Raw genomic sequence first — 27,893 nt, 5'->3', positions numbered from 1 at the left:
TGCGTTTTTCGATTGGTTTTGTTTTCATTTTATACTTTATTTAAATCTTAGTTTTAGCTTTAATTTATAATTTAAAGTTACTTAAACGTTTAAAATAATTATCGCTTGCATTTTTGTTTCTCCTTGTTTACTTTAAATAATTAAATTAAAAAAATAAAATATATTGTAATATTTTCTTGCTGCTGCAGCTATCTGGAGCTGTTGTTGTGGCCGCTGCTGTTGCAGTTGCAGTTGCAGTTACAGTTGCTGTTGCTATTGCTGTTGCTGTTGCTCTGGCTGTTGCTGTGGTTGTGTGGCTTTTGTGGTACATAAACATTACTATTTGTTGCTCTTCATGGTAGTGTTAGGGCATGTGTGTTGTTGTTGTTGGTGTTGGTGTAGGGTGTGGGCGTACGTGTAGGGGTGTTGTGTGGGTTTGTGTGTTTAATAGTATGTCTCCTGCTCCAACCAGCCTCCGGGGTTGCGACGCAAGTAGAAGCGACGAGTCTCGTCATAGATGAAGATGGCCAGCGCGAATGGAATGGCCGGGAACCACCAGACAAGTCTGTGATGATAGAAAATTGAGAGTTTCAGTGTGTGCTGCCCAATCGGGGTCACTCAGGGATACTCACTTCAGGGGGTACATGCGCAGACCCTTCTCCATGCCGGGGCAGTACGAGAGGAACGCGGCCAGCACGGTTTCAAAAACGAGACCAAAGTTCAAAGCCCAGTTGCGCATGCCTTGCTGGAAGATGGAGTTACGGCGCGTCTTACAGATGATCAGATCGGCCCATTGCACAACCACAATCGAGATAAAGAAGGCCGTGTGGCAGGTGTACTCCAAGGTCTTGCGGTCGCGGTAGGTCTACATTGAGGAAATAATTATATAAGTGAAGTGATCCATGATAATATATTGTATCCCTGTAGCTTACCCATTCCTGTCCGTAGGAGTCAGTTAGATCGTTGACGGCCTTCGAGTCCCACATCTTACGAATGCCAAACAGATGCCTGGGCAAGAAGCCGTTCTCAGCCATGATGACAAAGTACACAAAGAAGCCGGCAGCGGCCTGGATCATACCGATTTGTCCATAGGCCATCGAAATCAACCTAAACGAGTCAAGGGCGTGGGTCGAAGGGGGAAGAGAGAGCAATACAATCATATTAGACAACGCTCAAAGGTATGCTATCATTGCTTTTGTGTGGGGTTTGTTTTGTTATCAGGACGCAAGACATTTCTGGTTACGGCTTTTGGCTAGCGGTAAAGTATCGGGGGCATCCGGCATCGAACAGCACCCAGAGCATGCGGGGCTTGGCCAGGGTTTTTGTGTATTAATGATGAAAACGAATAGACATTTATATACATAAATATACAGATAGAGAAAACAATTAAAAATATGGAACAAAAACCCCGTCCAGCAGCCACAGCAGCTCCCGTGCTGTCCGTACTGATGTTATTGCCACCACTTTACCTTGGAGCTCGTTTATGGGCTGGTTAAGCAAATGAATGTTTATCTCTTGGGTTTCTTTTTTGCTTTTTTAGTTAGGTGTTAGACTTTACTTTATACAGCGTGGATTGTGTCTGAGCGAATCTCATTTGAATTTGTGGTTTCTTTTTTATCTGAAGAGCGCGCAAAAGCAAATTGTTCTAAGTATTTAATTAAATGCTTGGCAAAAGCGTGCGAGAGCGCAGAATCGTTTTGAATTTTTCGTTTGTTTGGTTGGTTGGGTTTTAGTTTTAATTGGATGTGAATGTGAAAAGCATAGTTGTTATTGCTGTTTGTTAATTCTATATTACGACATGCAGAGACTACCATATACAGGTTACGTATTGTATGTGCAGCTAGGCAGGCAGAACAAACATTGAGGCGTGCATTGAGGAACTACAACTAGAATAAGCTAAGGTTAATGCAGCATCTTCTATTGGGTGTTACAGCAATCGTTTACTTACGTTTAAGGTAGATTCGATTGAAATAACATAACGTAAAACATTAACTCAAGGATTAACTTACACTTAACACAAACTTAAGAGAAACACACGCAAGAGAGCTTTCCACAACAAAATGATACAAAAATCTCCGTTGCCTTTTGGTTGTCTGGATTTACCTAGTACATATACGAGGACTAGTTCCCTCACACATTGAGACTTACTGCGACTTGGCACTTGGAACCAGTTTTCGATACGAGATTTGATATTTATATAGTAGTTTGATATTTGTAGAGTATATAACGAGTACGAGTACGGATACGAGTACGAGTACGAGTACGGAAGCGTTTTGGGTTTTGGCTCGAACAAACTCATCTACAAGTAACGCACTAACTTGGACTAAGAGTAACAGCGGAAGCTTCGTTTTGTATGGGTTGTTTGGTCTGTTTCTATTTTCTATTATATATGAGGTGTGTTTTTTGGTTGTTTGTTTGTGATCGTTTTTGTACTGTTTATGCAGGAGCGAGCGTTGGAGCGAGCGAGCGTTTTTCTTTGAACAAACATCGCCTAAATCTCTAGAAGCAGTTGTTGGGCGTTTTCTTTGGTGATTCTACGGCTTTGTAGACAAACACAGAACGAGTGTTTCTACACTAAGTATTTATTATGATTTTATTTTGCTCCTAATCACATTTGAACACACACAATTATCGTGTGTCGAGGGGTTCTTGAAGATATTATTTTGTGCGGGGAACACACCACAAAGGATTCGAGTGAGGGATAAATACATACATCAATATTCAATTTCGAATCAAACAAAAGAGGATTATAAATATTCGATTACATAGTATGCGTTTAGAATTTCAAGGAACTAAAACACAATAGATAATGTTTAGGTTTTCATAATAATTAGAGTAAGAGAATTTCATTCCACATTGAGAGAGGTCCAGAACAGAAACGGAAATCATAATTAGAAATATTTCGATCGCACACAGGAAACAAAAACATTTTAAAAAACAGTTAATTGTTTTGAGTTTTTGTTTAGGCTTTTGTGTGTGTGTGTGTGTTTGAATTGGAACAGGAAACAGGAAACAAAGAAAAACGCAGGAACATCAACGCATAAGCAAACGAACAAACAGTCTCTCTCGTGATATTCTCGTTATAAATTTTGGAATTTAGCATTCGATTAAAGATCGATTAAATTTGGCTGTTTGATTCGATTGATTGATCGATGCAGAGAAACGCGACGACCACAACAACACATCAAACAAAGTTCAAATCGTTCAAAGTAAAAAGATGGTTGCATGTTTGTTCATTTTCTAGTTTTCTTAACTAATCAACTAAAAGATTGGATGGTTAACACTTGGATATTGTTTGATATTTGTATTTGTTTTTGTTTTTTGTTTTTTGTTGGGATTAAACCTTAGCTTTAAGTTTGTCCTGACCTGCGGTTGACCAAGTTGTCGCGATACGGATCTCTCGGCTGACGCTTCATAATATCGCTCTCGGCTTGCTCGTAAGCGAGTGAAATGGCCGGAATCTTGCGGTTTATGGCATTAATGGCATTATTGATAATTCAGTTTGTGCAAGTTGCAAGTTTGTTAGTTGTTTGTTTGATAATCAAAAGAAAGACATAACAAGAGTTGAAAGAATGTGGGGGGAAATACAAAAGGAAAATCTGATTAAAGTTTACGAATAGCATATATAAATGTAAATGTATATATAAGTATATTCATTTTAAAGGATTCATATAAATAATTATGTATGCTTGCGGGCGAATAGTAAATACTTGTTCTTTAAAAGCTAAGTAATATTCACTAAGATAGTTCGTTAGAGATAGACAGAGATTGATTATGGGGGAGAGCGAGAGCAGAGCACAGCTGGGAGACAGTGTCAAGTTGTACCATCACAGGGGGAGGGTTGTATCGGATCGGTTTCGGTTTTCGGTTTCGGAACTGTAGAGTTGCGTGTTCTTTGTGTGTGTTTTCATTTAGCTCCTGCGTACTTACGAAGCTAAAACTAGGACTAGGGCAGAAAGTAGTTCAGTTAGCACCCAGTAACAGTAATCATAAAAACAGGTACGATACGAGTAGTATGGTTGTTATAGGGGGGTGTATAAAATTGCTTATAGCTTAACTTGCGCTAAATCGTTAATATATTTGTTGTTGTTGTTTTTTTAAGACCAGAACACAATTTGCGCCTTGTTTAGATTTATTTTTAATTCGATTCAGGATCGATTTTTGTGTGGATTTTCTACAACTCAAAAGAATAGGATTCAATGAGTGATTGATATAGTTAAGATTGATAGAGACATAGACATAGGGCAAACTCTGACTGATTGGTTGACTGAGAGAATGTCAATGGAGAGACGTGAGTGATGCGTGAGTCTGTCTACCGATAATAGTATACGAATTTTGTAGTTTATCATAAGTAGAAACATACATAAGAATGATATATAAATACAGACTTAGGCCTGCTCTAGCATTGAGTTTATCACTACGTAGATGATGGACAGGATATAGTCCGAGCCGAGACGAGACGAGATGCTGGCAAAACTATCTATTGTATACGAATGGAGAGACCTCTTGGTTTCCCTGAGGAGGCGGGAACAACGTCACTTACCTTCGAACCGCAAAACTAAAAGACTTCAAATAAACATTGAATTGAAGTTTGAACACAAACCAAATGGGATACAAATCAAAGTTACAATCAAAGTTACTTGTACGATTATGCATTTATCAAAAAAACAAATAAATCAAAGGGCATACGAAAGACGTTCAGCACCGACGACGTCAAAGCGATATAAGATCAAAATATAGAGAAAAAGAGACAAAAGGGTGTGATAAGAGAGAGAGAGAGAGTTGACCAAGAGAAAGCGGTAGAGTGGAGAGTGGCAAATCGAGCTCCGCGAAGGTAGCATTCATTCGTATCCCTTATCGAGTTCGAGATACTAAGTATATTCTATGAATCTAAATAGATCGGGTGCAAAAATTGAACTATCCAAAAATAGTACTTCCATTGTGTCCGGTTTCGGTATATAAAAGTTGTTATGAAGATTGTAAAAAAAGGTCAATCGACATTTCTTGGCTATGTTGTGGCTATTGATTCTAGGATTATCAGTAAATTGGATATATTCTTGCATTATCGAAAATAATAGGAGTAAAAAAAACAATATAACAAAAATACAATTTGAGAAAAAGATCCGGACTAGAAGAATGTTATACAAGACAATCGTTGGACCTAGGAGCCCAGCTTGAGAATGGTGAATTCGCATCACCTCTAAGCAAACGCACTGAAGAAGATGTGACTTCGACTCAGGTACAATATGATATTAAAACGTAAAGAAAAACATTACTAAACGCTTTCAAATATGCTTGTTCCACTATCTGAACAAAATGATCAGAAACTAGAGAAACGAGTAGTAAGGTAAATAGGGAACATTGAACAGATATTAAAAGGAAATCGTAAATCAAATAACACATTTAATAACATATGGAAATCATGGAAAAATACACTTTGGAAAACTTTCCAAATAATCAACATTCAACCAAGGAGAGAGAAATGATTACTTAAACTATTTTGAAATTATTTTGAGTTAGTAGTATATAGAGCGAGAGTTAGAGAGAGATATAGCGAGATATATTTATTGTACGATTGATTATATAGAGAGAAATAGAGTAAAATGATTGGAATTATCTTGAATTATCTTTTTGTTTGATAGAAGAGTAGAAAGCGTACTTTGATTTTGGCTTGCTTTAGGATCTTACGATCATAAATGAATAATTCAATTTGCTTTTCATTGGGTGACATAAAGGGGGAGGAGGTAATTTTCTTGGTGGTTGGTTGATACGAGTACGGTTGCAGAAGAGGCACACTCTTGATTTGCATTCGGATTTGTGTCTTTTACTTTGATACGAAAATCGATTCTTGCTGTTTCTTGATTCTTGCTTGCTTCGTTTGTTGACTAATTGTTCTTGTTGTATTTGATTTGAGTTGATTTGAGTTGAGTTTGAGTTGATTTGTTGAACAGCAGAAGGAAAAACGTTACCTTTCGTTGACCAGCTTATCGCAAAATGGATTCCTGGGCTGACGTTTCATAATATCGGATTCAGCCGTCTCATAGGCTAGGGAAATGGCTGGCACCTAAACGTGCGAACGAACGATCGATCGTGGTAGGGCGTAGGTTTTGTTCGATTGTTGGGTGGAGTTTTGGTGGTGGTACGAGTAGTAGTGGAAAAAAATAAATTTAAATTAAATACCATAAATTATCGAAACATAAACTCTTTCTCAATGTTTCAACAACTGCAATTTCTTTCCTCTGAAAGATCCCGCTTGAACAAACAATTGCTGCTAGAAAGGGTTCTTCGCTGCGATGCTGAGGGAAGGACTACCTCTAGTGGGTAGTTCAATTAAAGATATCTTACAAGCTATAAATATATTTGGAATATATAGATAAGTACTTAAGATCTAACTTAAAATGCACAAAGACTTAAGAAACGGTGAATGCTTGGCGTGAGGCGGAGGGAGAACATAATGCAATGGAAATCCTTGAGATCAAATTAAATAAATGAAAGTCCAAATGAAAACAAAAACCAAAATCATATTCATTTTTGGTGGAGTGTGTCTAAGTAGTATTTGCTACGATTTGTGTGCAATTTTGATATTCACTTTTTGCCAAAAATAATAACGTAAACAAAACTCAAAAATTCCATAACAAATGCCAATCAATTGGTCTAATGGTGGGGTAGGAATTCTGTCTCCTGTTACACAACAAAAACAATAATCGAGAACTGTGTGAAACGGATTTATCGGTGAGATATTAAACGAAATACGAATACGACGCACACCAATTAACATTTAGAGCGTTTTAGAGTACGATTTGTATAGGCTGGATGGATGGATTGGTTGGTTTTTGGCTGAATGTTGGATCGGCACTGCAATTGTACATGTACGAAATAATTTATAAATGTATGTAAAACAAGGTAGGATTGGTTGAGAGTCGAATGATCTGATTGGACTGAAAATGTACAGAGCAGATGGATGGACAGAGTTTCGGCACACGAATGTGTTTGGCATGAATGGCATGTATATGGAGATAGAGATGCGTTTGAGTATATGCTACACACGGAGGGGGGTGGGATAGTAAACGATAATCTTAAGAGTTAATTAGGTATTAGTAAACCATAAACCATAAACCATAAACGTGTCAAACTGCGTTAGTTAGTTAGTGGTTTTTGCGCTGCTTTTCGTTATGCTGCCAAAACTTATGCTAGTTACAATCCAGCCACATACATACATACATGTACATACACATATGCAGTACGTTAGTATTTGTGAGACATATGCTATAGTTATATGGTTATTCTCTTGCATTTTGTTATTAATTCGCTGTTGTCTTCTCTTTGCTTTTCTTTTAGTCATGGAGATTAGTATGTTGTTTTTGTCTGAGTGTGTGTGTGTAGGCGTGTGAGTGAGTGTGTGTGTGTGTGTGTGTGTAGTAGTAGTGTGGGGTAGAAATTGACTTGATTGGCACCTTGAGTTCACTAATTTATCGTTGAAGGGGTCACGGGGCGGACGCTTCATAATGTCGGCTTCGGCATGTTCGTAGGCCAATGAAATGGCTGGCACCTAAGTATTGGATATTATATGTCAGTTTTGGTAACGATTAGCAACGGTTTACATAAGTTTTCATTAAATATTTGTTCGCTTTTCAAGCTCTTCCACTTCTGATGATGGAGAGGAGAGATACATTGCGCATATACAATAGGTACATATATACGTAGTGGATAGATACATAAGATACATACATTGAGGCATTGAGCAAATTGTGGGCAGGGTAAAAGAGCACTTAAACTACTTGATAGCCTAGCATTTGGCACTGGGACTGGCACTGGCACTGGCACTGGCTTCTTATATGAATGGAATTGGCACACTGGCAACTCGCTGCGAGGATTATGAATACCTCTCATTGACCAGATTGTCGACGTCCGGATTGCGTGGACGGCGCTTCATGATGTCCGCTTCGGGTCCTTCGTAGGCCAGCGATATGGCAGGTATCTGCTCGCCAGTTCAGTTTCAAATCGTGGATTAAACAAGACACTAATACTTAACAATAACAGAGGATGGGTAGCTGGGTTTGGCTGGGTACAACTTTTACATTTCAAATTGCTCGATTGACTTTGACTTAATTTCAAAGTGAAATAAAATTAACTTGAACTCAATGGATTTGGAGGTGGTGGTGGTTTTGCCTAGATCCCCAGGTGGAAGAACTTACCATGTCAGTGCCCAAATCGATGCAGAGAATGGTGACGGTACCCAGTGGCAGTGGTATGTCGCAGAGGATGAAGGCCAGGAAGGGGGAGATTTCGGGAATGTTGGAGGTCAGGGTATAAGCAATTGATTTCTTCAAATTATCGAAGATCAAGCGACCCTCCTCCACACCAGTCACAATTGAGGCAAAGTTATCGTCCAGCAGAATCATGTCAGCAGCCTGAAAACACACACATTTGAGGCTTAGCATCCATCTGTCTAATGTTATGAGTGGGACTTCTCACCTGCTTGGATACATCAGAGCCAGCAATGCCCATGGCAACACCAATATCAGCCTTCTTCAGGGCGGGTGAATCGTTCACACCATCACCAGTCACGGCAACAATGGCGCCCATGCGCTGGCAGCCCTCGACAATGATAAGCTTCTGCTGGGGCGAGGTACGGGCAAACACGATCTCGGTGTGGTAGCGCAGAATCTCATCCAATTGGGTGCTGGAGACATCACGCAGCTCGGCGCCATGGACAACGGCGGCCTTGGCCTCGCGTGGGTTCACCTCGGAGATGGGGATGTTCAGGCGCTGGGCAATATCCTCAACGGTCTCGTTGCCCTCGGAGATGATGCCGACAGACTTGGCAATGGCCTTGGCAGTGATGGGATGATCGCCAGTGACCATGATGACCTTGATACCAGCGGAGCGGCACTTGGCCACGGCATCGGGTACAGCGGCACGTGGGGGATCAATCATGGACATTAGGCCAACGAATCGCAGATTGTCAATGGGGAAGTTAATGTCGTCGGTGTTGAACTTGTAGCCGGAGGGATACTTATCGGATGGCAGCATGAAGTCGCAGAAGCCAAGCACACGCTCGCCCAGTCCTCCGAGCTCCATGTAGGCATTGTTGAACGCCTCCTTCATCTCCTCGTCCAGCACCTTCTCCTTGCCGTTGATGAAGATGGTGGAGCAACGCTCCAGGATCCGCTCGGGGGCACCCTTCATCACGAGCAGGTAGCGCGGATCGTTGGGGTCCTCGTTGTCGTGAATGGACACCTGATACTTGTTGGTCGAATTGAATGGCAGCTCGGCAATCTTCTTGTTGCGCTTGCGAATATTCATAACATCGCCCAGGGCCAGCTCCATGCACTTGAGCAGAGCAGCCTCTGAGGCATCGCCGCTGACCTCCTTCTTGAGGATTGGCACACCGTCCTGACCTCCTTTGAACTCGGCCCGATTACAGAGAGTGGCAATGCGAGAGAGCGCCTTGAATCCAGGGCTAGTTCTATCGTATTGAACACCCGACTGATCTTCAGTGGTATCGGCCTCAATGATCTGATTGTCGAACCACATATGGGCGACCGTCATCCGGTTCTGGGTGAGTGTGCCGGTCTTATCCGAGCAAATGGTCGATGTCGAGCCCAGGGTTTCGACGGCCTCCAAGTTCTTCACCAGGCAATTCTTCGATGCCATGCGCTTAGCGGTGAGGGTCAGGCACACGGTGACGGTGGCCAGCAGGCCTTCAGGTACGTTGGCCACAATAATACCGATCAGGAAAATGACAGCGTCCAGCCAGTGGTAGCCCAAAATGAAGGCAATCACGAAGAAGGTGACGCCCAGGAACACAGCAACGCCGGTGATCAAATGAATGAAATGATGAATTTCCTTGGCAATGGGAGTCTCGCCGGTATCCAGGCCAGAGGCCAGGCCAGCAATGCGACCCATGACGGTGTGATCGCCACAGCTGATGACCACACCCTTGGCAGTGCCCTCGACGGCGTTGGTTGAGAAGAAGGCCAGATTCTTGGTCTCCAGCGGATTCTCGTGGGTGAACTCAGCGTTACGCGACTGCGGCTCCGATTCGCCGGTCAGCGAGGAGTTGTCCACCTTAAAGCTGCGCGCCTCAATGATGCGAATATCGGCGGGGATGCGATCGCCGAACTTCACCTCGACCACATCGCCCAGCACGAGATCCTCGGCGCGCAGCGTCAGTTTCTCGCCCTCACGGATGACAGTGGCGAACTGGGGCACCATGTTCTTGAACGATTCCATGATCTTTGAACTTTTCGATTCCTGTGTGTGTGTGTGTGTGACGGTAGAAATTGTGTATTAGAAAATGAAGAAGTGAGTTTATAAGCCCGATACGGGGATGGGGCATGGGGGACCGAAGGACCGCGGACCGAGGCTCACCTGATAGTATGAGAAAATGCCCGTCACAATGACGACAGCGGAAAGTACAATACCCAGATACAAATTATCATCGGATGGCTCCTCGCTAGTGCTGGCCTGGATAGAGTAGGCCACAAAGCAGAGAATAGCACCGATCCACAGCAGCATGGCGAAGCCACCAAACAGATTCTTACAGAATTTCACCCATTCGGGCGTCTGCTTGGGTGGCGTAAGCGCATTGGGACCATCACGCTCCAGATTCTCCTTGGCTTTGGCATGACTTAGACCCTAAGAAAGGAGTGAAAATATAGGATTTAGATCAGAGGAACATTTATTATGGATGCTGCTTACATTTTCGGGATGTGTCTGAAAGCGCTGATACATCTCCTCAGGAGAGATCTTATGATGGTCGATGTCCAACTCCTGTTTGAGATCATCTAAATTCTCCTTCTTAGCTGCTTTGGCCGGCATCTTGCGTTTTGACTGTGTGACAGGAAACACCATAAGAAATATGTTATTATCTCAGCTGGTAGATATTTGTATTTGTAGATTGTAGCAGCGAAAGACCCAGAAAAGCCGACACAAAATTCGATTTACTTCATGCCCTTAGACGGGGTTTAAGGCGTAGAGAGAGAGAGATATTTATTGTGGAGTTAGACCATTAGACCAGAGAATGTTAGAGACACGAGAGGGATTAGTAGCCATCTACTTACCCAACAAAATAATTAAAATAATTAATATTTGTATGCATTTGTGTTCCTATAGCCTGTTCATAACCTGCTGTATTTATGGCACAGTATTTGTGTGAGGATGATTGGAGCGACGAGCGTGAGAATATTCGGAATAGTTCTAGTAATCTGAGGCATGCAAAACGCTCCCTACCGCCTCTACATTTGAATGCCAAGAGCACGTAAAACGAATTGAGTTTCAACAATAAAAAAACAAACAATCAAACGACAGATGTACGTTCCAAATACAAAGGAAATTTAAAAAAGCTAAAACAAATAATATTAAAACTGAATGAACATTTACTCTTTCGTAATAGATAGATACTCGTACTTATTGCAGTATTTACTATGCACTGTCGCTGACCTCGGAAGCCATTCGAATTAGCAGAATTCAAATAAAATAAAATAGATTTCAATATATATTATATGTACATACATACATATGAGTATATATATATAGACGGTGGGAGCAGCTGTCTAGTGTCTGGCATTCTATCTTTAACATTTGTCTATAAGTATTTCGCTCTATTGGGGAGCACGCGCAATGGTTTTTTGGCCGCTTTGACGTCACTGTTGAGAGGCTGCTGGCAATCGCAACAAGAAAAGGCCAAAATAGTAAGAAAATGCTCGAGTAACGAACTTTTCCAGTCCATCATTATGGATCTCTTGCGTGTTGCCAATGGCTCGAAATCCAAAAGTAGAAACGTATTGTATCGAAAAATATGAAATTGCCATCATTATGACATTATTATTGGCCATGGTAATACACATACAGCACATAGAAATACAAAGATACACAGGGGGTATTTATAGTTTTTGTAAGCATTTCTATGATATCTTTTAAATGTCAGACGCTCGCGGCTCGCAGTGGCACTTAGGCCGTAAATGCCATTGGAATCATGCCCAAATATAAATGAATAATAAATAATAAATGCATTTATAGACGACTGACCGGGGTAAATCAATGGGAATGGGCTAAGGTAAGGTTAGTTAGTAAAGAGAATCGTACTTAAATGAAAAGTATAGAAAGTGAAAAAGTGAAAAAGGAAAAAAATAAACACACATAATAATATGGATGAGATAGTGGTGAGTGAGTGCGTGAATGAATGTGAATGTGAGTGTGAGTGTGAAGAAAATTCGATTTACCTTGTAGTGACCATCGGCTGTGCGATTGTCGTCATCGGTCGCAATAACCGTGGCGACTCGATAAGAGTCCGCTCTCCCATGCTACGCACATCGAAGGTTTATTTAATTTTGTATTTTTTTTTTTTTTTTGGTGTTGCGATATCGGTGGCGGTGGGTCAATTGGTTGTTTGGGTGGTGTTTTTTTTTGTTTTGTTTTGTTTGATTGATGATGTCGATGATGGGCGAACAAACAAACGTATATATAAACGGGGGGATAAAAGAGCACAAATCAAAAACGGAACAAAACGAAAAGCGAGCATAAACAAATGCACAGACATAGTACAATATAACGTAAAATATTTGTAACATTAACTACAATAAAATGCATATTTAATAAATATTCAAATGATTAGACATTAACCTTATACTAATCTGCTGGGGTGGTTGTTTATAGACTGTCTACGAGGGATGTGGTCTTGTGTGTGGGTTTTTGTTGTGGCCTAGCAACACGCCATTTGTTGTTGGATGATTCAGCGCAAATCTTTCACTCGGGGAAAGGCTGCGTGGGTGTAGTGGGAGGGTCAGGCCAAAGGACACTGAATCATGTGTTATGCACAGCTTTTGCTGTCGCACGAGAGATGGCTTTCCAGTCAATGGGCCGCCAAAATTCGATCAGTGTGCAAATGCGGCCTTATCTGCCAGTGCGTGACTCACTTCGAAAAGCAAACAAAATGCGAGTAAAGAGCGCACCCGTCAGCACAAAAACACACAGCTCACAAAAAAACCAAAAACAAAGAAGAGATATGCAATATAAATATAAGTACAATTTTGAGAGCGGGAGCGAGAGAGGCGCACAGCAGGGGAGAGAGTAGAGCGAGCGCGCACGGCAGTGGAATCAAACAGAAAATCAAATTAATTAAAAGTACAAATGTATCTATGTACATGGGGGCCACATGTGCATGCTTTTGTATGTATATTTTTCTGTGTGCAAACATGATGGTTTGATGGCGAGAGGGTAGTTGGAGGGGTTTGGTCTGGGAGAACGCAAACCTGTCGCACTCACATGGACGCGACGCGACGCGACGCCGTCGCTGATGAAGCTCAACGGCCAATGGTCGACAGACGGACGGACGGGGTTCGGTCTCTTCTGGGCAGACAACTTTCGGGCAATATATGAAAACATTCGAAAATCGTACACTTTGTTTGGGTTTTCGTGATTTATTTATGAAATAAATCTAGAATTTTATGCCACGGGTAACTCTCTTTTCTTTTCTCTTGGCTTACGCACTCTTTTTTTCACACAAAATATCGATCTGTTTTGGCGCCTTCACGGCGTAGGCTTTCTCGCTGGTTATCTCCCGTAGAGCGGGGTACTCGCTCGCTCTCTTTTTTGTTCACACAAAACGCTAGACAATCTGAGGCGATGATCATTTTGATAAGGAGAGATCAAAAGAGTTTGCAAAATTAGTTAGTAGTTTGGCTTAAAGTAACTTAGGGGCGGGCTTACTGGCTAAATCTACTTGGTTCTGTTTGGATCAATGCAAATCAATTGTTAACATGGTGACACGAGGATTGGAGGACAGGCGGATGGGCCTCCGCCACAATGGCGATAGTTTTGGTTTTCCTATACAAATTAATTCGAGTTAATCGCGCTTGTTCATGGTTCAATTGATCCCAAACAATTGATACACGAAATTGCTGACAAAACGCAGCATGTGAACCTGTGCTATCTGTAGTCGAGCAATTAGATTGTGGCCGCTAGGCAAGTCAAATCAAGGCGTCCAGGATGAATATGTATGTATGTATAAATCAGAATGGGACAATGGCTGGGCCCACAGCAAAGGCTTACATAAGCGAACGGCAAACGGCAAACGGCAAGCAAGCAGCGTACATTGCCAATTAGGCGAATAGATACAAATGTATCTGTGGCTGCGCTCCAGCTATTCATTCAGTTGTTTCCCATTCCCCATTCCTCAATCCCCCCCACCGTTTTGCTGAACAGTTTGCGCACATTTTGCCGCAAACCATTTGGCATTTGAACTTGAATATCAATTTACAACAAACAGACATCACATCGGCCCAGAGACGGAGACGGGCCGAGTGCTGACTGCGCCTAGAGGAAGAGAAATGTATAGAGACAGAATTGACACGCTAATTGTTCAATCAATGCAAAACTATCTCTGAGGAGGAACGTGTAAACTCGCGGGCGTAACCGAAAATGAACAAATTAAGCCGCACAAAGCGGTGACAGTTGTGCTGGGGAGAGGGGAGGTGAGGGGACACAACACGTCAATTGTCAGAACAACGGCAGTGCCCACACTCTCGCTCTTACACACACACACACACACAGGGTGCATACTGGACACGGTCGGAGGTGAGTGTAAGTTTCGGTTTGAACCAGTTTTGAAACCAGTATCAAGAGGTCTAACTCTCAATCTCAGACACACACAGATGGAGAGAGAGAGCGAGAGATGCCGAACAGGTGTAATGGGAGGGCATTCTGTATTCCATCTCGGAATCAAACAACATTTACTTATGAATATGCATTGTCTGAAACACCCGAAAAAAACCCCACTGCAGGGCCTAAAACCAGTTTTCGTGCTTGATAACAGATCGTTTCGAGACACGATCGATCTCCTCTCTGTAGTAGTACCTTTGGGTTGCATTTACATGGGAATTTAACTTGTTTTTGAGCAGCCAGAAACAGAAACAGAGCCAGAGACTCGCGAGACTCGCTAATGATCTCTCCAGCTTTAAACATTATTTACGATTTAGTGCTAATTGTTTGCTTATTATTTGTTTTGCATGTTTTGCATGCTTTCTGCTCCGTTTAGCAGCAGACCCCAGTCCCGGTACCAGTCCCAACCTGGATTTGCCTCGTTTATGACAGAGTTCGTTATCAGAAGTACCTCTGCTGCCGCCGCTACGGCTGCGACTGAGAACAGACAAGAGCAGAAGTTCCCCAAGGGCAGAATTACTCGCAAAAGTAAATGGAGAGTTATGCAATTTATTGGTTGAGAGACGTTGACTTTCTTCTACACTTAATGGATAAGCTAAAAATGATAAAATAAAATAAAAAATAAAATGTATGCAATTATTCATGCTTGGGTGGCATACCGAGCAATTTATAAATGATGAAAATAAATACGTAAATAAGATCAAATATTTTTTTAGAGCTTGTCATTGCTCATTACCCACCTGAGCACTCATAATGAATTTTCTGCTTCGGGTTTTCTTGTGTTAAAAACTTATTAACAGAGAACAGAGAGGGAGACAGACGTTTTTGCAAAAAACAACAGGAAAAACGAACTACGATACAAAAAGTCAAACTTAACAAACGGAACAAATAACAATTAAACAAACTAAAAACAATTTAAACTGCAATGAGAAAAAAAGAAAAAAATGTATGGAGAAATGAAAATGGGTATCATGATTTACGCTTATGCAACAATCGAGAGGAACGACTCTGCAGGGACACGCAGCCACTGGAAGGGCTGAGTGGAGCCGAGCCGAGCAGCCAGCCACAGAGCCACTGGAACGATGGAGTCATGGGAAAGTGCCAGTGGCAGTGGAAGGTGTGGAAGTGTGGAAATGCAGGCGGGCTGGAAACTGCAGCCAACAGCAGGATGCGAAATAACGGCACATGGCAAAGCACACCACGGTCAGCAGGGAGGGGAGAGAGAGAGAGGCCAGCGAGAGAGAGAGAGGAAGAGAGAGAGAGAGACTCTGAGCGATATCGAATTCGAATTTCGAAAATGAGCGAGAGCTTAACTGTAAACAGCGCTGGCTGCGAGCGAGCGAGGGTAATGTCAAAAAGAAAAATTCCCATGCTCGTAATCGTACTTTTCCAAGATTTTTCGCCCCTCTGCTATACACGAAGACTCTCGATTTTCCCTCTTCTGCTCTTCTAGTTTTTTTGTTCGTTTTTGTGCTACGTTTTGCAATCGTTTTATGCTTCTGCTGCTGCTTCTGCTGGCATCGCAGAATTATGAAATAGCCAACAGCGGGGAGTCCTCGTCAGTCCCCCTGATTTTAACCCCCTGCTCATCCTATCTCTTGTCCGACCCAGCTACAGCTACAGCTATCGCTATCCCCTCTTTATGGATGGTCTTCGCTCATGTAGGGTGGTCAGGAAATTACTGCTATTCCAAAATGTAAATCGCGTCAATTGAATCTAAACGATTTCATTGCCACAAAAAAGAGTACGTCAGTGGCACAATGGGAACGGACAGACAGACGGGCGGACAGGACAGGACGGACATACCCAGACCCAGACGGACATGCGTTCCGTTGCTCTGCCATGAACGCAAAATTGAATGCCAAATCGAAATGAACAAAACAGAAAAAAAAACACAGATTTTTGCAGCCACAGAAATCTTTGGGGAGGAATCGTGACATACCCATACATACACACAGGAACACTCTCACACACACACTATCCAATTTTAATGACACACACACACAGCACACATGTTCAGACTTTTGTCAAATTTTCGAAAAATGCATTTTTCACTTCTTTCATTTTCCCCATTTCATTTTACAAAATCTTTCCGTCTATTTTCCGTTATGGGGGGATGGACCTCCCTCTCACTCTCTCTATCTCTCTCTCTCTCTTGTGTGGAGAGAGCGGGTAGCAGCGAGTGCGGCGGGGGTCAGGGGTCGGTTAGAAATGTCTATATCCATTACGGCCAGGCAAAGGCAAGGCATGAAGTTTTGGAAAATCGATTCTGTACAAGGACGTTGTCGCTTACTCTGAGGCTGGTCGCTGCTGCAGTTGTAAAAAACATTAAAAAGATACCAGGCAAGGGGGTGAGGGGTGCCTGGTGTCTTGGGTTCTCAGTTTTTCTACCTTTTACACACGTCGGGGGCTATTACACAATTTCTGCGCTTCTGCGTTGCCGTACTCGAAGGCGGATTCTGTTGGGGGGTTTTCGCAGAAAAACTACCCCGTTAGCAGTATTGGAACTTGTTTTGCACTTGATACGTTTCTCTTTTCGATTTCAACAATAAATAATCACACGCGTTGCTATTTATTTTTGATCGGACTCAGGAACGGGACTCGTTAAGCCGCAGGGCAGCAGCTTAAGAGCTTGCGTTTTGCTTTTGCTTATCCTGATTTTCCACTGTCCGTGTGCTTCCTCTTGCTCGACCCAATCGATGCACAGTTATTGTGTAAGCAGCACACCAGCGCAACCAACGCAGGCGGCGGCGGGGCGGGAGCGGAGAAGAGCTGTACTAGTACTAGCACACTGGCTGTACCACCCGACAAAGACGAGAGCTCAGAGTACTGCTACAGTTAGACCGACCTTCCCAGTTCGGTAACGACGTTCGACTGTAAGTTTTCAGCGTGCCGCGAGTGGTTAAGCTTTTCGTTCGTAGAACATTCTGTCGTCGCCGCTGCGTCGTGGCGTCGTCGTCGTTGTCGGAAGCTTTCGCCCGCCAGATGGGTAGCGCGCTCTCTCTATAACTGTCTCTCCCACTCTCTCGCTTTCCCTTACGCTGTTCCCGCGAGCACTCTATACTTCCACGAGGGCCGTTCCATCTGCTCCACCTAATCTGCTCGACGCTCACAGCGTGCGAAAAGTGCACACACAGTGTGTAGCGTAGCGGCATTAGTGGGAGCTTTCGGCCTCTCAGCCAGCAAAAACGAATGTATGGCAGTGTGACAAGTGAGGCAGGGCAGAGCAGCACCAAGCACACAGCCCACAGCCCACAGTGGGACGAGAACTTCGAAACTGGAGCAGAGCTGAGCTGAGCCCGAGCCCTCATCGAGAGAGTGAAAGAGAGAGAGAAAGAGCTCTTAGGGGTTGTGCGCAGACAGACCCGTACCGCACCGGAGCACTGGCACTGCACGGGAATGTGTGTCAGAGATCTGCTCGTATATAAATTGTATAACGAAAACAAAACGTCTGATAAAAGGGCGAAACGAACCAACTTTGGCATTTTTCGGTGTTACGACTATCCCGACTATGCCAAAACCACGCACACAGCCGCCCCTCCACCCGCCCGGCAACCCCAGCCTATTTTAATCGCTTATCGAGCCCTTGAATGACGTCACTTTAAGCTCAGAGCAAGGCAAGTGATGTCAATTATTCACATCAGAGTCGGTTAGACGACAACACCCCCCATCAAAGTCACGGGATAGCAAAAGAAAACCTCCCCCTAGCAGTAAATCAAATAAAAATGTAACTATCGACAGCAGCCTCGCTTTTGTAGGACAACCAGTTACGGAATGAATGTTGTATATAATATCTATTCGTATTTACATACATACATATGTACAATGTATGCATATATGTACGAATGTGAGTTGCGGCAAACGACACCAGCTAAGCTTAAGGACACTTTCAATATCCATTCGGCGGAGTCCTCGAGTCTATTTTGGGGCGCTTGTAAGTCAGGTTTAATTACATGAAGCACTCACTGGCCACACACAAGCATACGATACGAATGTGGTCGGTCAGTGAGTAACACGAAACGGCAACGGAAAATCAATAGCAAACATCGGGCAAGCAAAAGCAGCGGAAAAAGTTTGTGTCTCTGGCACTCGGAGCAGGCAGGGAGTGACAGGGTGGGGCTACGACTTCCTCCATGGATCAATAGTAGTGAGAAAACCAGATTCCAGAATCAAATTTTGCACGTTCCATCTACTAATCTAATCGCGTCTAATAAACCGAAGAACTCTGACTTTATTTGTGGGTCATCAACTTTGCTTAGTCCTTCCGCCTGTCATGCCCTTTTAGCCAGCGACCCTTTCTGCTCTAATATAAAATTATGTAACGGCCACACGGCACAAAAAAATCCACTTGGCAACCAGAACACAAAGTTGAGACTGGGCATAATGGGAAGTAAAATATAGATATGGAGGGATTTAGCCACTAACGAGAGTATAATCCACGATTGACTGCTTATGTAAAGTGAAATGAATGCAAAGTCATAGTAGAGGAACGACCGACACTGTCAGATTGAATTGTTTCACCTGACAAATGGTCAACTGACAAGCGCCATATCGAGCATTAACAGCCCTCGATGTGCGTCACTTTAAATTATCCAGACGGCGCACTATATCACTATATCTATATGGTCATTGGTCATCGATCCGTCACAACTGGTGGCTACGGCTACCGAGGGAAACAACTCAATTTGAGGAGTTTCAATGCCGGACACGCCTCCGGCCCGTGTCGTCTGGCTCTCTCTCTTACGAGTATAATGCGGCATATTTGAAAAATCGATATGCTATCCAAAAGGTTCTCCCTATCTCTCACTCTCTGTATAAAGTCAATTATGACTTTTAGTGAAAATCAATACGCAGCGCTACTCCATGATTACTCTAACAATTTGAGCGGTGTCAAAGTCAACAAAAGGTAAAGGCGGGGCCGGGGCCCAGCCAATATGCTTTCATCGAACGTATCCCAACACATTTTCCACCCGTTGGCTTTTATTTTGTTGGGTGCATTTGTATTTGCATTTGGAAATGGCTGCTGGGTGCTACTTCGTGCACTTCCCTTTGGCAACAAGCAGCTAAAACTTTGGCTCACACGCTAATTGCCAATTGCCGAGTGCAAAACTGCAAAAAAGTAGGAGGCGTAGGAGTGGGAATGATGCTCTTTTGTATTGCATAATGGCCTCATGGCTCATGACCTGGCCCTGAGCAAAACGCGAAAAAATCAGAGACTGCACTCCAGGCAGCAGCTGCAGCAGCATCATAATCATAGCCATAATCACGAGTGTGCCCATAAAGCTGACAGCGGGACGGTCGGTTGTTCTTGAGCATTGATTAAAATGTGAGTGTGGACAGTTGTCCTCCGCATAGCCCCCCGTGGCTTTAGTCTCATTACATTGCTCATACGACAGGCAGACAGAGAGACACTTGTCGCGGCTCTTTGGTTTCCTTTGGGAATTATTGCTTTCTGAGCCGAGCTTCCCCAAACGTAAGTAAGATCATAATTCTGACAATCGTATAAACACAGTACGAGTGCGAGTCCCGGTTCTAGCTAGTAGTCTATGATGCCATTAGAGTGGACGGACAGCGGACAGTGGACACACATGCAATAATTTGCTCAGTCTGACGCTTGTCGTCGCTCCTCGTAGGCGTTTTATGACAATAGATTTACGAGCATACATATCTCGCCTAATTTACGCCCATTTCCATTGTAAAGAAGCGACCATCCAGCCAGCCAGCCAGTCAGCCAGCCATCTATCCCATCCATCCTATCCAGCGTAGTTAAAATAAAAAATGTAAAAAACCTTAGACGACAGCGACAACGATGAAGGAAAGTCACTGGCATCTCTCGGGGCACACAGCATTGAATGAAATGCCCCGGAAAAAACCAATTGTTATTCCACGTTTAATTTAGTAGAGCAGTGAAAAGCATAAGCCTCACGGGCGGATAGAACAGCAGCTGACTGCTGGACTGGACGGGGCTGGGCTGGGCTGCACCATTGTGGGCGTGCAGGCAGGGTCTTGGTTTCATCTCATCTCATCTCATCTCATGGCAGCGCATCTCTCGGATACAGATACTCATACAGCAGCAGAGACAGAGACGGAGACGGAGACGAAGACGGAGAAGAGCAACGTTTGGCTTTGAGTTCCAGTTGGGTAATGCGAACCGCCGCTAGACCGAAAATGGAGCAATAAATTCTAATCAAAATTAAAATATACATAATAATAAAGTAAGCAAAAGCCGAGTTTATATTCTATAGACCATTCAGCGCGTGTGTGCACTTGTCATTGCCCAGCAAAATGTACATACATACAATGGAATGGATGGCTGAAATGGGGCAGAAGCGAAGAAAAAGTGTATTTTGGCCAAGTAAGTTGGGATGAGTCGGCGGGGGATGATGTAGCTGATGCCCAGAGTCAGAGTGATTTGCCTCATTCTGTTGATAAAATGGTTTCCCAAGCGCCTTGAACAAGCTGCCAGATCATCATCATATACGAATCTACTGATAAACACGACTCACACACCTTAACTATGCTGCTGGCAAGGTAGATACTAATGGATGACTGCATTTCTTTAAAGAAGGTTTGTTAGATCTTTGGGTGTAAGCAATGGAACAGTATCCGTTACACTCCAGATATTAGAATGGTTGAGATTAAATCCTTAAATAGGCACAGCCAATAAGTTGAAAAGACATTCACTTAGCATCAAATTCCCTATCACATCCGACGTCATCCGACATCAGCCACTTATGCATGGGGAGCACTTGTTCTTGCTGCAAAGATGTACAGCTGATAATGCCCTACCTATATTGATCTCTATTAATCGATTGTAAACCCTACATTCCCTTGGTGTTTCAACTTTTATTTCAGCCTTCGTGTGAGGGTGGACTGACTGACTGACACATGGCTGACACGCGCCAGTGCTCAATGAAACGCTTTGCACTAAATCAGCCTCAATTGAGAACGTGCTGGCTAACCTACTTAAGCGGCAGCAGTCGACGTCGATTTGTGGCACGTTGGCACGTCTAATTGGGAGACAGTGGGAACACCACGGATGCACGATACAAGGGAGCTGCAGCTTCGAGCTCTGAGCCTGGAATCGAGTCCAAAATAGCTGCCAAGATCCATCGCATTCGCGTTCAAGGTTGCTCCTGATATCAGGGCTATCTGTTATCGGCAGTGGCGGTGGAGGGAAAATTGGCGGCTATCTGCTGACGCACTTCTCCCGATCACAACAGTGGCAAGTACGCAAACCAGTTCACCTCAAGTGCTTCGAACTGCGAAAGCAATTACAACTGTCGATAGTTATTTATTTGACTGGCTTATTTGTCATTAGAGCGAGGTGCGATAATTTTGATTTTATTTTCATTTTTTTCGTTTTGGTTTCGTTTATTTTTAGGGAGCACCAGACGGAGCCACCAGAGAGCTCGATTGCCAAAATGCTGGGCAAACATTGGCCATTGGCATTGACGGCGGCGTTGGCTGCTTAATTTGTTTGCATTTGCATTCAGCTAAAGGCCTGGAAGTGCCAAGTGTGTGTGAAAGCCAATGGCTGTATGGCTGTATGGCTCTCTATGGCTGTGGCAATGTGTATTAAATTGTATTTAAATTAAAACAAATTACGGGCTTGTCGTGCATCTGTGTCTGTTTATGTGTAAGTGGCAGCAATTGTTGATATTGTCGTCATATATGTGGCATTAAATTAAATCAAAATTTATTATGACGATTTAAGAAGCTACAATCACACGGCGAGCAAGTGTCTGATATCAGGCAAAGTGCGAATAAAAAGATACAGCTGCAGATACAGATACAGATACAGCGACAGACACAGCGACAGCATGCACACACAATTGAGTTCCATTTCAGAAATCCAGGTCTCTCTATTATCCGCATTGTTTGGGAAAAGATTTCCATGCCATTTCCAGTTCTTGCCAGGTAGCCGGGCCAATCATTTCTGGTATACTTCAATGCCAGAGAGATGTCTTTCATGCCTTGTCTGCCGATGATGTATTATTAATAGAATATTCCAAGCAGAGAGCCAACCCAGTTCCATCTGATTTTGGCAAGTGCAAGCGGGATTTATTTATTTATCATCTATATTGAATAATACTCATGAACTACTAAACACAAACGAAATACATGTCTTGTGCATGCGGAGGCTCATTAAGGGTGGGTTTTTATCGCACCTTTTCTTCTACAACTCTTTAGCCATTTCAATCTTCAACTTCCTATCGCTATCGCTACTTCAAACGATTGAGAAGTTTCTTTGATAGTATTCAGAGCCCCCATGTCCCTCATTTGACAGTTATGTCATTTCCTTTGGCATTACGAATGCCAGACAGAGTCCGGCCTTAATCTCAGCTCGTTGACTTCCTCCCACAAGATGATCGGGCAATTGCGGTAATTGTTGTCAACTGACGATATTAAGTGCGTACAAGTGTATGTGTGTGACTCTGTGTGTATTAGTGTGTGTGTGTGTGTGTGTGTCGAAACTAAAACTCGTTTTAACTGTAAGCCCGGAGGTCGGCAGACAAAGAATTCCTTCTTGTGCGAGTGACAATAGATCAAGCTGTGCCCAGCCTGGCAAAATGAATCATCCTTTTGGGGTTTGTTTTTACCTAAATAATCGCAAAACATAGAAAACAAAATATCCCAATAAGGGTTAATGTTGCTGAGGGGTTTCAGGGTCAGCTCTTGGAGTCGTCGCCGTGTCTCAAGCAGCGTTTGATCGATAGACTCCCATAGAGCGAGAGGTGTGCGGCGGACAATCGGTGGGTTTTGGTAATAGAAGGGAAAACAATAAAAAGCGAAAATAAATCAACGCCCCGTTCTCAGACCTAATCTACAAGTGTTGAGTTTTCGTTTCGTTTGTTTGTTATCTGATAAGCAGACGTAAGGCCAACAGCACGGCAGCCAGAGCCAGCGAGAGAGATACAACTTGTGAGTATCACCCGCCCATGCCCCAAACAGCCAGTTATGCAATCAGTACCCAAGTAATTGACGTAAGTCTCGCGCACAGTGCCAAATATCGCACAGAATCGAAGAAAATTCAAGCAAAAATCAAACTGGGTCTCTCTCAGCTACATTCCAGAGTCCTTGTGCAGTGCACTTTGGCAACCTTTGAATGTGGCAAAATGACAGCAAACAGCAAACAGTCGGCAAGCGGCGAGATGATAATTTGCCACATCTTGCTGACTGCTGACTGCTGACTGCCGCCTGCGATGACTTCCAATTCCAATTGATGTCGGAGCTCCCCTCTCCACCCGAGTGTTTGTGTGTGTTTGCCATTGTCTGTTGATTAGATTTTTATTGGCGTAAAATTGAATTAAAATGGCCAATATTGTTTTGTTGCCACGCTTTGATTGTCCCATCGGGCTAAAGCACAGTCAACGTCCCGCAAAAACTTTTCTGGTATTTTCCAGTTGTAATTACTATCGCGATTCCCCACCCAGTCGCTTTTTATAGCCGTCAACAAGCTGCGAACAGAGGCAAAGCAGCTAACTGGTAACCACCAGTGGACAGGGACAGCAGAGAGGCCCGTCCCCGCGGCTCTGGAGTAGGGAGACCATTCGGCCATAACCGTGTTGGATTGACTTGGCTATCAGGAATGCGATGTATGCCAATGTTGATTACTGCTGATAATGCCCAACACACTGCAATGTAGGGGGTAATGCGATATATGTATAGACATTTCATATCCACATTGTCAGCCCACTCTTTTGTTTGTTGTCTAGCTAAACTTCCCCCCAGTTAGGAATATTTAATTGCTTTATCTGCATTTCGGTCGAAAGATACGCGCTCCGTTCGCAGATAGAGCTCAGCAGGTTCACTTGATTGGGCCAACCAACTCTATGCCACATCATTCACACCATGGAAAGAGCAGGGCACCGCAGAGTGGGCACTGGCCAGTGGCCACTTCATCTTCAACTTCATTATCACGTTGTTGCCCGGAGCGATATTCGGTGCGTATTTGTGGTCTGCTTAGAACATCATCAGATTGTGGTTTCTTGATTTTTGCTGTGCTTTTCTCAATTGACTTAAATTGAAAGCGCATGACTCAGCATACAAAATGAAGCTACAGCAGCGGCGGGTGATGCCACGGGACCAAGGGAATGTTGTGGGGGGAAGGGCCACAGGCAGCCAGCCTCGAGCATATCTCCGTAGCTCTTTGCGGATTTTGTGCGTGAAATCATAAAATATTCCAAAGACACTGTGGAATTTTCGTTCAATAAAACTAAATTACTTTGTTTGGAATAAACTTTAGGGCGAGCATAAAATTCATTTGTGCAATAATTTAGAGATGCGTTTGTAGTTTTACTATCCTATCCATTCCTGTCCTTGAATTCGAAATGAGTTCCTGTTGAACGGACTTTCCAGGGTGGTTTTATAAATTGTGGAAATAATATATCAGTTTATGAAAATCTTTGACTGAATGGATAACTTATCATTAGTTCTATACTTGTTAGAAGAACCTAGGGAAGTAGACCTCTAGTAAGATAACTCTAACATTTTGTGTTTGTGTAGATGTCACTGTTGCCCACTGTGCAGTGTCAGTGAGTCCACGGTTTGTCTTGGAAGTAGTTTTGCATACTTTAGGGAGTGTTCGAGTGCGTGACAAGCCCCGAAATCAATAGAGTTCCATATGCGTATGCGTATGTATGGATGTACATGCATACATACATTCATATATGAATATGAACCGTACCGCGGACCGTGATAATAAATGGAAGTCCAGTGACCAGCAGCAGCAGCAGCAGCTCTCTCATTAACGTTTGCGGTGTAATTAAGTGTCGTTGTCATTGGTGGGGGCGCACTTTGGTAATAATAAGCGGGGAAAGACCAGAAGAAGAGTCATGCAAATACGAAAATGTATCTGTACATATTCTATCCATGCATACATAAATATGTGTGTGGCTTTGTGTAATTAGCAGCGCACGACTCGCCCCAATGACACCAATTCCGGAAAGTAGAAAAAAAGAAACGGACGGAGGCACCAGAATGGGAAAATTGAAATGTAAATGTGATGAGGGAGAGAAGACACAACCATGAGGGTAGTTTTTCTCTCTCTTTATGTGGAGTGGTCTCTGCACGGAATTCCAATACTGATGAGCGAGAGACCACAGGCTCAAAATCTGCGAGGAGAGTCTAGGGCGTGGGGTGTTGCCAGTTGCATGGTGGCATACAGCCCTAGCGCGAAATTGTACCGGTTATGTAAGCCGAAAAGTGGAAAATTTCCAGACAAACACATGAACACACAAAAGAAAGCTCTCTCGCTTCCAGGCGAAAAATCGAGAAATGAAAGTCAAAGCGACACTAAAGGAAAAAAACGGAAAAGAAGAGAGCTAGAGGCCGACTGGAATCTTGAGGGATTGCGCATGCCACAGACACAGGGAGGGAGCACCGTCCCAATATTCCAGCCGATTTGATGTAGCTCATATTTTGACCGCAACTGTGCGCCACACCAACATTCTAACCGCTATTCTTCCTGCAGGCAACGGACGCACGCACCACCCCTATATCCACCACAGCTGAGCTCAACATTTTAGCCCGCCACTGTCTCTTCGTGGAAATAATTCTGAATGTTCGTCTCTTTCTCACACAATTTCCTGAAGTTTCACGAAGGGAACATTTTTTTCACACTGCTTGCAAAGGTTTGGTTCGACAACTGCTTCAAAATGTTCGATGTGGTACTTTTTGAACAAATTTCCCAATCTCTCGTTCTCTTTCTCGCGCGCGCACATTAGAAGTTGAGCGCGACTGACTCCCCCGCCCCTTGCGACAAAAACCAGCCTAAGGAGGGTTCGACCGCAATGGCCAGCAGGTAAACGGCTCTCTAAGCCACGCCAAGATTAGCCCGCAGGTGTGACAGTGCCGGGCCCAATAGGATTGGATTGAGAGCACATACATATGTGGGGAGCACTAAGCTCCACGTCCCCTTACGTCTCACAAATTTACGCTAACAGAGAATGGGGCTGAGCCGAAACAAATTAATAAACTTGGCAGCGTCTTAGGGCGTCGCCGGCGCAGCGCGGTTGACGCTGGCGTCGACGTTCGCAACGTAGTGGCCAAGTAGCAGTTATTGTTGTTGTTTTTGTCAATATAATAGCAACAAAACAAATAGCCAGCACAAACACACACACAAGCACTCAAGTATACACACACTCGCACGCACACACCTTCGCACGAGTTTCGATTTTTCCCACTAAAAAAACGCCCGCTCAGCGTTTTGTTGTTGGCAGAGCGCGGCAGAGCGTTGGAGCTCCGCTTTGCTGCTGCTGACGTCACATGTTAACAATTGTTTTTGCACTGATTTGGGTTTTTGCACTTAATTAACTTAGTTCGGATGGCTAATTCTGGTTTAATTGCTGCGCTCACCTCGTAATCCGACCTTAACGCCATATGTTAATTGTTTTTGTTGTTCGCAGCAGCGCAGCGACCGCGCAGTTGAAAAAGTTGGGTCGAAATTATGAGTGTGACCGTTGTTCGATCGTTAAAATATACCAAAAGGGGTTGCAAGACGGTAACTACATAGCTGCTACATGGCAACAGCAGGTGTGACATGCACATATGTCGCGTAGAATTTTGGGGTTGAAAATTATGATTAAAAGTTAATACTATACGATTTATTATGTGAGAATTCCGAGTGTTTGCGCTACTTTAGCACCAGCTCTTTTATATTTCTTTTCTGCAGCATTTTACAGTCACAAGCAAGTTTCATAGCAGCGAGCACTTGCCAGACATGAAGATACATTTTGGGCGCCATATTCAAATTTGCGTGGCTGGGAGTTGGTTTTCATGCGAACTTCAGGGTTTACCAGAGGAAATCTTTGGACAGCATTAGGTTGCGCGTTTTCAGCGGATTCCCCAATATTTTTCACTCAAATTCAACCTGCTTCTACGTCCAATCTTCTCTATTTTCATTAAATTAAGAAAGAAAATCACCAAATAAAAAAGGCAGCATTGAGAGCAAATACTTACAGCACTTCTCCCAACACTTGCCACATCCACAATATTTTTATATTAATATTTTAATGCAGTTTTGGGTTTTAATTACTTAAATTTAATATTTTTATACCTCGTTTCCGTTGCCCGCTGTGGCAACCGCCCGCCGTAGAAGTTGCCTTGCGGCAGCCTGCAGCCATCAACTGGTTTTCTGCTTAATTAACATTTTTAAATCAATTGTTTGCTGTTGGCCCTGCACTGATGGCGGATGGCTGAATGCCAAACAAGCGGTTGCTTAAGCCAAATGACTTTTCTCTTAGCCC

General features: G+C 43.5%; 1 protein-coding gene across 7 annotated transcripts; it reads right to left on the bottom strand.

Moving 5' to 3' along the window:
• Window positions 1-282: 282 nt before the first annotated feature.
• Window positions 283-27,094, bottom strand: LOC117589497 (sodium/potassium-transporting ATPase subunit alpha). Of its 7 annotated transcripts, none has more exons than XM_034281466.1 (10): window positions 27,004-27,094; window positions 12,207-12,287; window positions 10,684-10,815; window positions 10,354-10,620; window positions 8,455-10,236; window positions 8,175-8,390; window positions 7,863-7,957; window positions 912-1,086; window positions 612-844; window positions 283-544 (listed from the first exon to the last, which is right to left on the bottom strand). In XM_034281466.1, the coding sequence occupies exons 1-10, from the start codon at window positions 27,025-27,027 to the stop codon at window positions 424-426; spliced, it is 3,126 nt and encodes a 1,041-aa protein (XP_034137357.1). In that variant the 5' UTR covers window positions 27,028-27,094; the 3' UTR covers window positions 283-423. The 7 variants fall into 7 exon arrangements, with proteins under 7 accessions (XP_034137357.1, XP_034137355.1, XP_034137354.1 ...); XM_034281464.1 differs by lacking the exon at window positions 7,863-7,957 and adding an exon at window positions 5,949-6,043 and having other exon boundaries at window positions 27,004-27,093; XM_034281463.1 differs by lacking the exon at window positions 7,863-7,957 and adding an exon at window positions 3,346-3,440 and having other exon boundaries at window positions 27,004-27,093.
• Between the last annotated feature and the right edge of the window lie 799 nt (window positions 27,095-27,893).

Source organism: Drosophila guanche, unplaced genomic scaffold, assembly GCF_900245975.1.
Source record: "Drosophila guanche unplaced genomic scaffold, DGUA_6, whole genome shotgun sequence".
Taxonomy (NCBI): Eukaryota; Metazoa; Arthropoda; class Insecta; order Diptera; family Drosophilidae; genus Drosophila; species Drosophila guanche.
Note: the sequence above shows the minus strand (reverse complement) of the source record. Positions and strands in the feature narration are given on the sequence as shown.

Bases quoted from the DNA above. Each gene is read 5' to 3' on its own strand.
- LOC117589497 (XM_034281466.1), bottom strand. From the start codon at position 27,027: ATGGCGTTAAGGTCGGATTACGAG. The intron at 10,621-10,683 runs GTAAGCAGCATC...CTCCTTTCTTAG, and splicing joins TTCAGACACATCCCGAAAAT to GGTCTAAGTCATGCCAAAGC. The intron at 8,391-8,454 runs GTGAGAAGTCCC...GTGTGTTTTCAG, and splicing joins GCTCTGATGTATCCAAGCAG to GCTGCTGACATGATTCTGCT.